Raw genomic sequence first — 12968 nt, forward strand, 5'->3', positions numbered from 1 at the left:
CATAATTCAGCTCCCAGTTTAAATCTATAGCTTTAATTCTCAGATTTGGCACGTGACTCACAGAAACAAACCACTGTACGTCAGCTGTCACAGCAGGAGATGTGCAGACAAATCAAGGAGGGGTTTACTTGCCTCCCACCTTCACTTGCTTCCTTCTTAGCTCCCTCTACTTGTTTTTCCTTCTTGGTTCCTTTCACCACTTGGTTTTTCTTGGTCAGAAAGTCCCCAAGGCTACTCTATGTTTTGAGCTGTCATCTAGTGCAAGCCCTGTGAAACCTGGAGTTGTACATGCAATTTTCCATCACATTATGAGTTAAGGATTGTTTTAACTAACCTTACACCAGGGGCACAGGCCCACTGCTCTGTATCTGCCAGCTCTGCCTTAGCTCGAGGTGGGTCAGAGGAACCACAGCCTCAGAGGCCATTTCATTATCTCTGGGAAGATTTTAAATACAACCTCAACATCCCCAAATCCAGTTAATGCTAAACACACAATCTCTGCCTTGCTCCCACTGTCTTTATGTTCAGGATCTGAGGAAACACCATATGTGAGATGGTATTGAAAAAACCTGCCATGTGATCATATAATTAAAGACTTTTGTGCACTCCTCTGTAATTACAAAGCCAAAGAAGAGTGCTGGTGGTGTGCACTCATAACTCTCTTTCAGCTACTCAGATTTCTGCTTGTTGAAACTATATAATTCATATATACACACACACACATATATATATATATACAGACTTTTTTTTACCTTTTTGTTTTCATTTAATTAACACAACTTTGAGGCAGACACCAGGTTTTTAAAGGAAACCATTTCTCAGGTAGAGGAGATTACAGCCACAGTGCTTGGCAGGAAGGATACCCAGTAAATGCAATTATCTAGCCCACTAAAAAGATGAAATTGAGAAATGAAAGCAGGAGGGGGAACAAGCAGCAGAGAGATTAATTAAAGGAATGGACAAGAGGAAAACAAAGAGTCTGTGCCTTGAAAACATGACTGTTCATATGAAGTCCCCAGGTGGGTGTTTGGATCCAGGCTGCCTTGAACACAGCACAGCCAGCTTGGAAAGGCTCCTTCAACTCCATTTCACTGCTCTGGTTTGAAATTCTCCCTCAGTAAGTTTAAAAAAACCACCAAGCACAAAACACTTAATTCTTTTCAGGTTTTTCAATGTCATTAATGAAACTCCCAGTCCCTGCTGACCCTCCCTTCACCCCCATCAGTCTATGTACTCCACGGAACATTCCTCACTTTGGCACAGAACATGTCAGGGACTATTCAGTTCCAGGAAAAACACCTAACTGACCATTTCTGTGAGCATCCCTCATGCAGCACTGCAGGCTGTGCCTTTCACAGCCTCTCTAAGCTATCCACCCACCCAAAGCACTCCTGAACAGAGCTGCCCCAAGCATTCCCTGGAAAATAAGTCATTACCACTCCACACCCTCGAAATTACACACCTCCTATTATTGCAAACACAGGATGAGGTGCCTTCAGTTTCCTTGTCAATAAAAAAGCCAATTCCTCTTTCCTTAACAAGCAGTGCCATTCTCAATCAGTCAGCTATTAAATGAGATTGTTGCCCCGCAACAAATGACTTGAAATGGATTTTCATACCCTTCCTGGGATAGTAACTTTTCTCTATTAATATTGAGCTATCAAATTTTCCATGCTCATGGGCCTCCAAGAGTGTTTGTAAATCAGCAGCTATTTCATTTTTATTAATTCCAATATGGAAGGGACTGAATAAATACTCAGAACCAGTAACATCTCCTCACTGTCAGTACTTCTTTAAACCAAGAGGGGAGATCTAATGAAAACTTGATTTACAAAATACAGCACACATTTCCAGATGCAAAAGATGCAGAAGTTAATTACATTATTTTACTTACAGATCATCTAGCAGCTCCAAAAGTAACCTATTGGAAAGATTAATATTTTACTCTGGTTACAGATTTTCCAGGCCTTCTTCCCTTCCCTTTGGGCAACGCTTTTTAAAAGAAAGCAAAATACTGATGTCTGAAAGAAAAGAGTTTAGTAATGGCTAAAAAAACAACCAATTCCACCCTGTGCATCCCTGGAAGTGTTGTCCAAACCCTCCTGGAGCTCTGGCAGCCTTGGGGGCTGTGACCACTTAACAACAAAATACAGGGGATAACATGCATGCAAATGTAACAACTACAACCATTACACAATTCAGGAGACTTCAGTGGAAAAAAACCAACCCACTACACCCCCTTTTTTCCCTCTGAATAGCTTGAGATCATTCATAGAGCCATAACTCCTGGAACAAAGGTGACTGCACGCTCCTTCCCAGCACCACAGAACACAAAGTGCTCTGCACCCGAGCTGCCTGAACAGCCCCTGCAGAGCTCCTGTGGCAAGAGCAGAAAGGAAAAACAGAATTTAAAAGCACCCTAACCCTGATGCTTTCTGCCAGAGCCCCCACTCACACAGGTAAGAAGAAAAAGTGCCTGGCAGGGCATAATGACACCCCTCAGCAGAAGCCAGGCTTTGTTTCTCACAAGCACATGAGGCAGAAGTCTTAATATTTCCCATTTTGCTCCGATTTTTCTCTGGTGCTAGCTCAAGGCAGAGCACTGTCAGTCTTGGGCCTCTGACCAAGGAGAACATGAGACCACTTGGTTGTAATATTTATTTAAAATACCCATGATGGCACAGTGTTTTTGAGAATTACCCACTGAGAAAATGCCTTCTATGTTCCTCTGTCCTATAAAGGCACCTCTGGCTGTGTATGCCAAAGATGCACAAATACTTATTGGTTAGGTACCTTTTCTTTGTATTTAACAGCTATTTCTACCAGCAGATATTTCGTACTATAAAATTACAGCCTTAAAAAATTCAGTTTTGTGTTGCTGAAATGAATACACACCCATGCAGCTACACCAGGCTTACCCGGGGAATTGGGAATTATTCCCCAGAGTGAGTCTTTTCTGCCCAAATTCCAGGCTTTGGTTTTTTTAGTTCTCCAAATTTGAGGCCCAGTAATAAAACACTTGGAAAATGGCTAAAGGAACACTGCAGTAACTGAAAGTAAATGGCATTTTTACCAGGATTTTTCCTTGTTTGCATGTCCAGGTAGGCAATGAATGCCAGAGATCGTCTTGAAAAGATTAAGTGAAAAACTAAGTGTGTCTGTACCATAAAATAAACGGATTTCCTTTAGCACCAAGGCTGCCAGAAAACACATCCTGGCTCCTTCCTAGTCAGCTCCAGAGGTGGATGTATGGCCCTATTTATAGTCCACTAATGCAATTGTGAAATGCACACCCCTTGCCCTCCATTTCTATGGGCTGGGACTGCACTCTCCATGGGGCTAAGCAGCTTGGAGGAAAGGTCACACTGCCTAGAATAACACCCCATTCTCTCTGCCCACCCTCCAGGGACTGCAGAGACTCAGGGTCCCTGGGAGCCCTCAGGGTGCTCTGATGCTGATGGAGAGCTTGCAAAAGGGGAAAGCTCACATGAAAATAAGCAGCAAGGAAGTGATGACCTGCCTTGTCGGAATTCAGGACATCCCTCTGGCTGTCCTGGACTGCCAAGATCACTGCCAGGGGGCTCAGAAACCCTGGCACAGAGCCCAGCATGCCTGTGGTTTTGATTATGACCCATGGAGCAAGTTACCAACCTTATATGAAGGTCTGCAAGCCACAACAGTTTAAGTAGAATAATAGTGAATTTATCACGGGGTGAAAAATAGATTTTGGGGTTTTCAGAATGGGGGTTCAGGAGGCAAGATGGAGGGATCTGGGCATGTCCAGCCTTTCTCCTTCTACTACTTGGCCTCCATCTTCTGCTGTGATGTTGGCACTTAGAGATTGGTTTGGAGTAGAAGCTCACTGTCTAACATAGGTGACAGGTATTGGAAAGTTATTGTAAATATTGTATATGTAGTTTTTTATATAAAAACATAAGACTGCCCCAGGGGCAGGCAAGAGTGCCTCTGACTGTCCTGCTGAGCGGACCTTGGCAGGTCAGGAGAAAGAATTTTATAGATAAGATACAATAAACAACCTTGAGACCAAGAAGTTAAGAGATCTGACTCCTTCGAGTGCCAGGCTGGGAAAAGAGACTTTCTAATGCATCTTGGGGTGGCTCTGACCAGCTAGAGATCCTGAGACTGCCTGTGATTAAATTCTGCTCCTAAAACAGGGATATCAACTGTTTGCCCACCTTGGCTCACCTTCTGTCTCTGTGCTGTAAATCCCCACTGGAAGTGGCAAGTCCAACTGTGTGTGCATCGCTCCAAACCCAGCACTGCAAAGATCTGGGTAAAACAGCTCCCTTCCACTGAGGAGAATGGCTGTGCAGAATATTCCCTCATCTAACACCATGACAAGGGGCTGTAAAAACAGTCCAAGAAGATTAACCACCAGAAGAAGGTCACTACAGAGTGTGAGGGCTGTCTAACTAATTTATGGATACCTGTTCTAAGTCCAGCTCTCTTTCAGGTAGGAAAACCTCAGCAATGTTTCCATGGCAAAGATCTTCTATCCATTCAGGAAAGACATCTCTTTTTGGGTCTTTCTGATTATTTTTTTCAAATAGGCACCGAGAAATATCTTCAAACACTGTTACTCTACTGCCTGGACCATTTACAGCTAAGTAATTTTCCAGCACCCAGATATCTAAAAAGCTGCTCTCCCATCACTTCTGAACTGGTTTTCTTCTCTGCTGGATTGGTGAAAATAGACACTGAAAACTAATGTTGCCAAGAAAGGCATGGTACCTTCTTGGAGCCCACAGGAACCTTTCTACAGACCTGGATGTCATCCCAAAGAACACCAGATCAGTGTTTGTGCACTTCCAAAGGGGAAAAAATGGGGAGAAGAGTAGGAGAAGGGAGAACTATTTCAACCACCATCATTACACACAGACCACAATTAATGAACAGCTGCTGTCAGTCCTGAGTGCACTAAAAGGCCAGAACCAACCCCTTGAGAGCCCACCTGCATCTCCAGGGATCCAGGAGCTCTGTTTCTGCTGAGACCTGGGCCTCCAGTCCCTGCCAGAGCAGGTCTGCATGCCTCTAATCCTGCCTCTGGTCCCATCTCCTGGAGGCACTTCAGCCCCACACTGTAGGTATCTTCTCTCCCATCTCTCCTTTCCTTGTCTCCAGCCTCATCTCCTGGCGCTCCTCACTGCATTCCCTGGATCTGGTTCATTGTCATGCCTGGGACTGCTCTTTTTGTAACTTTTATATATCTGTATTTCTGTGCTGGAGAGGGAGGAAGAGCTTGTTTCGTTACCACTCAGAGCCAACCCATAGTCCAGAGCAGCCTCTTCCCTCTTCTGCAAAAGCAGCACTTTTCCCAAGAGCTATAAAGATGAGCCACTTCTGTACATAAAATGTGAAAATACAGTTTTCATTCATGTGGAAAACACTTTTTTTGCACATATTGATCATGAAAACATAAATAGACAAAACCTGAGGGTGCGGTTTGGTTTTGTTTTGATTTTCTTTAGACTCTGTTGCTTCCTCATGGTAATAAAATAGTAAATTATTGACTTACCAAGGGTGTTCTCAGAGTTACACAAATACATGATAAATACATCATAAACCTAGATAACACATGCAATTTTGTTACATTTCCCACATGAATATAACCAGGGCAGGTAGGGTTTGGTCCTATTTCTACTTCCTGAAGCACGTGTTTAGAGCTGCCCCCTGTTTACTTAGGTAAGAAGCAGGCTATCAACAAATTGCTAAACAAGGCAAGGAAAGAGAATCACAGAACCACAGAATGGTTTGGGTTGGAAAGGACCTTAAAGATTATCCTACACCTGCCATGGGCACAGACACCTTCTACTATCCACTTGCTCCAAGCCCCATCCAGCCTGGCCTTGTGCATTAATCAATTTTTCAATCTCATTACAATACTTTACTGCAGAAGATTTCCTTTTCCTAGCTTTCTCTCAGCTGTTCTGAGATAAACAGCTTTATAAACTATTGTGCTTTGGGTTCAGCTTTATTTAGACAGGTTTAGCAACAGGAGCTGCTCTTAGTAACAGAAATCCCACCATGATATTCCCATTTTGTCAGGAAATTCTGACCTGACATGTTCACTCCCCCTTTTGCAAATCACCCAAGAGCTCCATGGAAACATCTGGATTAAGCCTCTCAGACTAACGAACACATTCTAGAACATTTTTTTTTCCCCAAATCACATTATCACTTACTTTCTTACAGAAAGAATTATTTCAATAATCTCCTCCTCAACGGAACATCCCATAATTTTTTATAAAGGCACAAATAAAATAAATCTACAGGAGATGTTATATTATTAAAACATATGCTGAAATCAACAATGCTCAAGGCTCTATCATGGCATTTTGTCCTTCATTGGTATTTACATGTTACAGTTCTTATGTATTGCCCTGGAAATCAGCTTTGAAGTGGAATGATGAATAAATGAAGATTTATTATTACTATCCTTATTAGAGGGATTTTAAAGTCATTAGAGACCAACAGACATAATAATCATATTATATTCAATCTTCTCTAGAACATCTCCTTTGATAGGCCTGCTAACTCAATTATTTAAATATATATTATTGCAAAATGCAGCATGACTCCTACAGCCTGGGACAGGGTGGAAATTTTTTATGTTTTGGTTTCATTTACCAGGATTTGTCCTTACAGAATTCATGGGTTTCATGATGGGTTTCTTGGTTTTGAGCACCAGGATTTCAAATTCAAAGTGAGCACCTGGCTCAATGTGTCTGCTCAGCTAAAATAATATATTAAAAGCTGGGGAAGAAATAGGGTACTGGAGATCAATATTAACTTGCAGTGACTTTTAAAGCTAAAAAAAAAGAAATCTCTCAGAAGCCACGGTCTCCCAATAGTCAATAGACCTGACTGCAACCAATCCCACCATGAAAGCAGAAAAAGATCCAGAGGTTCTGAGGAAGAGCCAAAGCAGAACTGCACCACTCTGAGAAGCTCAGAAAATTCTCTCCAGATTCAATGTCAGTCAAGTAAAAACTACTCATTAGGAAAAAAAATCCAAACACTGCTTAACTGGAAAGTACAATCCTTACTATTGACTCCTCCTGCCTGCAGCTTGTCTGGGGCAGGTGCTAGAGGAAGGAAGGTGAGCTGCTCCCAGTGGGTGCAGTCACACAGTGAGGGGCAGTGTCCTGTCAGCCACATCCCTCAGAGCCCACTGCCTGCCCAGGGATGGCAGCACCAGCACTCTGCTCTTTCCCTTTAATCCTATCAGTGCTGTACAAATCCCTTGGGACTTGCTCCCCTAGTGAAACATCTGAGGCACTGTGGCCATCACAGCCATGAGGCTCATCCCTGCTGCTTCTGCACAGGCACCTGATGTCACCTTGGTCCCCAGGTGCCAACCCTGCCTGTGCTCCCTGTCCCTGCACAGCATGGCTCATGCTCACTGATGTTCTCAGGGGGTTACTGACATATCAGCCACCTTCCAACCCCACCTGACTTCTGCTTCCTTTACTTTCCAGCCTCCTAGCCAAGAACTAACCTCTAATTTCCTCTCCATCACCTCCTGGCTCCTCATTTCCCTACCACTCACCTTGGTTTAGCTCTGCCTATTCATACTGCAGGGGATTTTCAATCCCTACAGGCAGCACAGATACTCTGCTCGTGGCCACTGGCTGGGTGAGACACTTCCCAGAAATAAGAAAGGAAGCATCAGGGTGGGCAGGCCCTGGCACAGGGTGCCCAGAGCAGCTGTGGCTGCCCCTGGATCCCTGGAAGTGTCCAAGGCCAGGCTGGACAGCGCTTTAGAGCACCCTAGGGCAGTGGGAGGTGTCCCTGCCCATGGCAGGGGTGGCACTGGATGATCTGTAAAACTCCAGCTCAAGCTCCTCCTGCACCCAGCTCCTGACCTAGAAGCTGTCTTTCAACAGCAAGGGGAAAATGTGACTTTTGTGGTTACCATTCAATGAGTTAAGTCAGACTCCAGCTCTGTTAAGAAGGAATCAGTCACGGACTCAGGTCTTTAGGAATGACAAATCCCACACCTAAAGCATGGGCCAGGAAATGGTTAAGAGTGGGTAGTACTCCTGACAGTAAAATACAGAAGGACTTACAGCCCTCAAATGGATCCCAGAATACCTAAATGATACTGCTGACACCAGTCCAGCTCTATAAATGGGAGCTTTTTAAAATCCCTTCAATCTTCTTGATCCTCTGACTCCAGAAGCTACTTTAAGTTTCCTGCGTTGAAGTTATGATCTTTGGCCCACAGCATGTGGTTAAGCCACCACCAAAAAAAAAAGAAAAAGACTGAGACTCACATTTGGCCAAAAACTGCTCCCTCACTAAGTATAAGCTAAAATCTAAACTCAAATTCCTTTGAGCAACTGATAGAATTTTCTGTTTATGACAGCACTTAAAGCCTATTTTAAACAAAAGCAATGTACTGAGCTGACAATTCCAAACCCAGCATCTCCCAGGGATGAGAAAGAGGACTGAACAGCCCTGAAGTTTGTTCAACAACTGCTTTCTCTTCAGGGAACACCCCTAGGAATTCTTACTCTGAGATCCACTGGGAGACCAAGCCAGCCCTCAGAAAGGCTGGAAAAAACACCAGGGAGGTTTGGTGTACTCATTACCAAGGCACTTGTTTTAAGAATAAAAGTACTAAGGCAACTTACTCACAGCTTAACTTTCAGGCAGGTATCCAGGCAGATCTAGAAATTTCATTTCTGAACAGGCTCTCAGATAATTCCTGACATTTTAAAATCTGTATTTAAAGATTTACATCTTTATCTAAAAAAAACTTTGTGTATACTGACAGAACCTGGGGCAAAAAAAACCCAAAAAACCATGAAGCTGACTATGATTTTATCTCCTATCACTTTACCTCTCCTGATGCACAGACCTGGATCACAGATCAGTCTTCACAGTGAACCAGATGTTTTCCTCCCACATTCCCAGTACCACTAAATCCCTCAGTTTCTAGTTCCACTTTACCTTCAAACCCTCTTTGCTACAGGACTTCAGAACTAATGTTTTATTGCTTTGCAGAAGCAAGGAATTACTTTTCCTACCAAACGGATTTTCAATTTTTAGGAAATGAGTCAACTATGTTATTACCCAATAGCATATAAACATATAACAGAGACACATATATAAATACATATATAAATATATATAAATACATATATAAATGCAGATATAAATATACTTATATAAATATATATAAATGCATATACAAATATATACACAAATACATATATAAATATACTTATATAAATATACTTATATAAATATATATTAATATATATATAAATACATATAAAATATGTATAAATACATATATATTTACATGAGGGGGTCGTGCAATTTGTTGTCTTTGAGCTATTCCAGGACTTGTGGAGGTAAAGACAGTGTAGCACTGTACATCACTTAAAATGTTATTTTTTCACTAAGGATTTCACCCGTTTCAAGTGTCATGGTACCCTCCCCTGGATGGGCCAACTGCTCCGCCGTTGTGGCATATTTGAACAGGCATTTTGCTTTGTGTTTGGTGAAAGGTTAAGACTCCCTCGTACACCTTCCAGGATGGTTTTGGTGGACTCACAGTGCGGGGACAAAGACAATCCCATGACACTCACCCCCAAACACATCTCCGTTCTGGTAGTTCTTGCCCTTCTGAGTTTCCTCTTCGTTTTGAACAGTGGACACATGCTTGGCGGAGGCACAGCCCATAGCTTCATTCAGACAGCTCCAGCTGCACCGAACCACAGATCATCTCTAGCGACGCCCGCTCATCCTGGCAGGAGGAATCCACCTCCCCGCACGGCTCCCACGTGCCTTCCACCTAAACACGGCAGAGAGAGAGGAAAATGTTCACACACAGCACCCTCCACATGGTGAGCTTCAAGGAGATAAAACGTGGAGTTTGTGAGGAGGAGCACAAGGGCACAGCTTCAGGCTGCCAAAACCATATTCCAAAACAGTTGGTCATGATAAAGGTGCCTCCAGCCTGCCCTGGGACAGAGCAGTTGAACTTAAAGCCTCCTCCAGCCTGATTCTTTAATCCATGGCTTGAAGAAAGCAACATGCAGCTCTGTTTCCCACCCAGGCAGCTATTCTCACAGAACACAGAGGGTTTTGGGAGAGGAGATAAGAAACCATCAATATCTGCTCATCCTGCTCCTTTTACCAACCTACCCATCGAGCCAGATTTCTTAAAAGCATTTTACTGATTAAGAGCTGCTAATTGCAAGTGTTGGGACAAAATAGCCCTCTAAATCAATTAAAGATCTTATGTTCCCAGATGTGAAAGGCGATAGTCAGCTGTATTATCTTTTCTCTACATGTTCATTATTCTGCTCAATCCATAAAACCTCCATCGCTCAAAAAGACAACCAGCCCCATTTTAGGATGGAATAACACCCCCTGAACAGTCCAGATGTCACATAAAACAAAAGGGAAAAGAAAAATCAAATCCAGAACTGTAATGCTTTAGGTTAAAAAGAAATTCAAATTAATGAACTGTTTATTGCTAAATGGTTCTGCACCGGAACAAAAGCTACCTCAAAGTTTGGTGAGATGACCTGGTTTGCCTTTCCACCTGCCAAACCTTTCCAAAGAAAGAAAAGTCAGAAACTCTCCCTTTTGCCAAGTTTTTCAGCTCAGCTATAGCATAAGATCATACACACCATTTCTTAATTCATTACTTCTGAGCATGCACTTTACAAGGCTGTGGCTCATTTTGCTCCATGCTGACCACAAGTTCATGTGTAACATCAGACTAGTACTCTTACCTAGGGAGAGCTGGGTGAGATGATCTTTAAGGTCCCTTCCAACCCAAAGCATTCTGTGACACAGCAGTATCCATTCCAGCAGAAATGGATAATCCCAAGGGAAAAGGTGACTTTCCTCTCCCTGAGCACTCAGCACTGGGCAGCTCAGTGACACACCAGCACATGGAATAGGAGGTCTCTGCTCCTGCCTCTGCAGGGATTTTCCTGCCCATCCCCACAGTCACAGACATGAGGATGGGGCAGCCAGGCTCAGAGTGATTCCATTCATCAGACCATGGCGTCCAGCAAGCAAGGGGAAGGACTCTGGATGCAGAACCACCTCTAACTCCTACTCACAGGCAGCTTCCCCCTTCCCTGCACAGAGCAGTGCTTCTCCTCCACTTGGCAAGGGCATTCCAGAACACACAATGTGCATCTGCTAACCCCTGCTCCCAGCAGCCACCCTTCCCTAGTTTTATTTCAGTACATCCCCCTACATGCTCTGTTCCTTTTTTCCTTCTCTTACACAGGCACACTTGAGCCTGAATTTCTCATTGCCCCACCCTTCTCTTCCCCCTAGACAAAGCTAATTACTCGCCCCAAAACACAGGATTTTATAGGCTCACAGAAAAGTTGGGGTCGGGAGGGACTTTAAGCTCATCTCATTGCAACCTCTGCCGTGGGCAGGGACACCATCCTCTAGCCCAGGCTGCTCCAGGCCCCATCCAACCTGGCCTTGGACACTGCCAGGAATCCAGGGGCAGCCAATGTTTTGGGCAACTAACACCAGGCATTGTTGCTGTTAGTGGAAGGGAGTGAGCAAACCCCTCTCCAGCTATTTTAAAACCCTATATGGTTACATAACTTCCCCCATCCCAGAAAACCTAGATTTTACAGGAAAAGTCACTATAAAGCCAGGGAAGTCCCTCAGTTTTTGCAGTTCAGGGAGGATCACAGCTGACAGTTCACCCTCTCCTGTGTCCAAGTGACAGCCTGCACTAAGGTCTTCATCTCACTGCTGGGGGAAACAGGGATCCAAAGGGATTTAAAGCATCAGCCAGGCTGTGCTTGGAGATAGGTAAACACAGGGGTGTAGGAGATGGAGGAGAAACAGCAGACTGGGAGAGGGAACTGCTACCTGGACTGGAAATGAAACGGGGACTTATCTTCCCAGAGGACATAAATTTGGTTAAAGACAAGAGCTTTTAATGGACCAGCTGAAACAAATGAGGGGGTAAACATGACCAACAGAGTCTGGCTGTGTGACTGACCAACTGACTTCTGGTTTAAAATACAACCAGTAGCATTATTCCAGTGAAAAGGGTGGCCAGCTATAGGAAAAGGAGCAAGGGAAGGCTTGGTGTAACCCTGGAAAGGATGTGGAGGTGAGACCTGGGTAGGAGGCTGTCGTGGGGGAAGCACTGCCCACCACAGCTCAGCCTCTCTGAGCAGCAGAACTGCAGGCACAGAAGTACCTGTTGAATGAATTATGCTCCTGCCTTATTCAATTATTTTTCCTGCTTCCTTTTCTGCCTCTCAGCAGGGACCATTTACAAAAGGGAAAACAGCTGCTTAGTAATAAACCCCAAATGTATTTCACAAAGGAGCAGTGGGTTGGGTTTAGGAAGGAGATTTTTTATGAAGCTTTATACAGCCAGCATGCAGTACAACAAATTGCAAAATACTTAATTACTGATTAGTGCCCAGGATGGTGATGGTCCCAGGACCACTGAGCTACATGAACAATCAGGAGCAAGGGGATACAGAACAGGAATGCAGAAGGATAAAGCTCTTTGGGGGAGAAAAGGAAAAAATATCCACTGTCAAATCTCTCCTGCAGCATTTTGGTAGCACACATCAACCTCTAAAAATATGGTCACATTTGAAGGCATACTGTGATTAAAGGAAACAGATGGGGATACAAGAACTGGAAGTTTCACCTTTTACATGAAAGAACAGCAATCACAGCAGCACCTGAAAAAGCCATTCAATTAATACTTGGGTTATGGAGGCAAACTTCTCCTGGTGCCAATAAACTGGGCTGAGAAAGCTACTGAAAAATGACATCCAAGGTGAGTCTAACACACAGTTCCAGGCATGTTCCTTGGGCTGCTGTTAACATAATGCTGTGAGACACAGGTAACTAAACACAACTTGGGGATAGTAAAGGATTAATAGCAAGAACAGAGTGGGAGGAAAGCAGCATTAATTTCA

The 12968-nt window shown here is 43.7% G+C and overlaps 1 protein-coding gene across 1 annotated transcript in view; it reads right to left on the reverse strand.

Moving 5' to 3' along the window:
• The window catches only part of CUNH1orf21 (chromosome unknown C1orf21 homolog), a 102031-nt gene that overhangs the window by 48953 nt on the left and 40110 nt on the right, over positions 1–12968 (reverse strand). The window contains exon 2 of the mRNA XM_054285822.1: positions 9621–9826. Coding sequence (XP_054141797.1) covers positions 9621–9714 — 94 coding nt within the window. The 5' untranslated portion in view covers positions 9715–9826. The remainder of the gene's footprint in view (positions 1–9620; positions 9827–12968) is intronic.

The sequence above is a fragment of the Melozone crissalis genome, unplaced genomic scaffold (genome assembly GCF_028551555.1).
Source record: "Melozone crissalis strain CALT ecotype California unplaced genomic scaffold, PUWL_Pcris_2 ptg000045l_1, whole genome shotgun sequence".
NCBI lineage: Eukaryota > Metazoa > Chordata > Aves > Passeriformes > Passerellidae > Melozone > Melozone crissalis.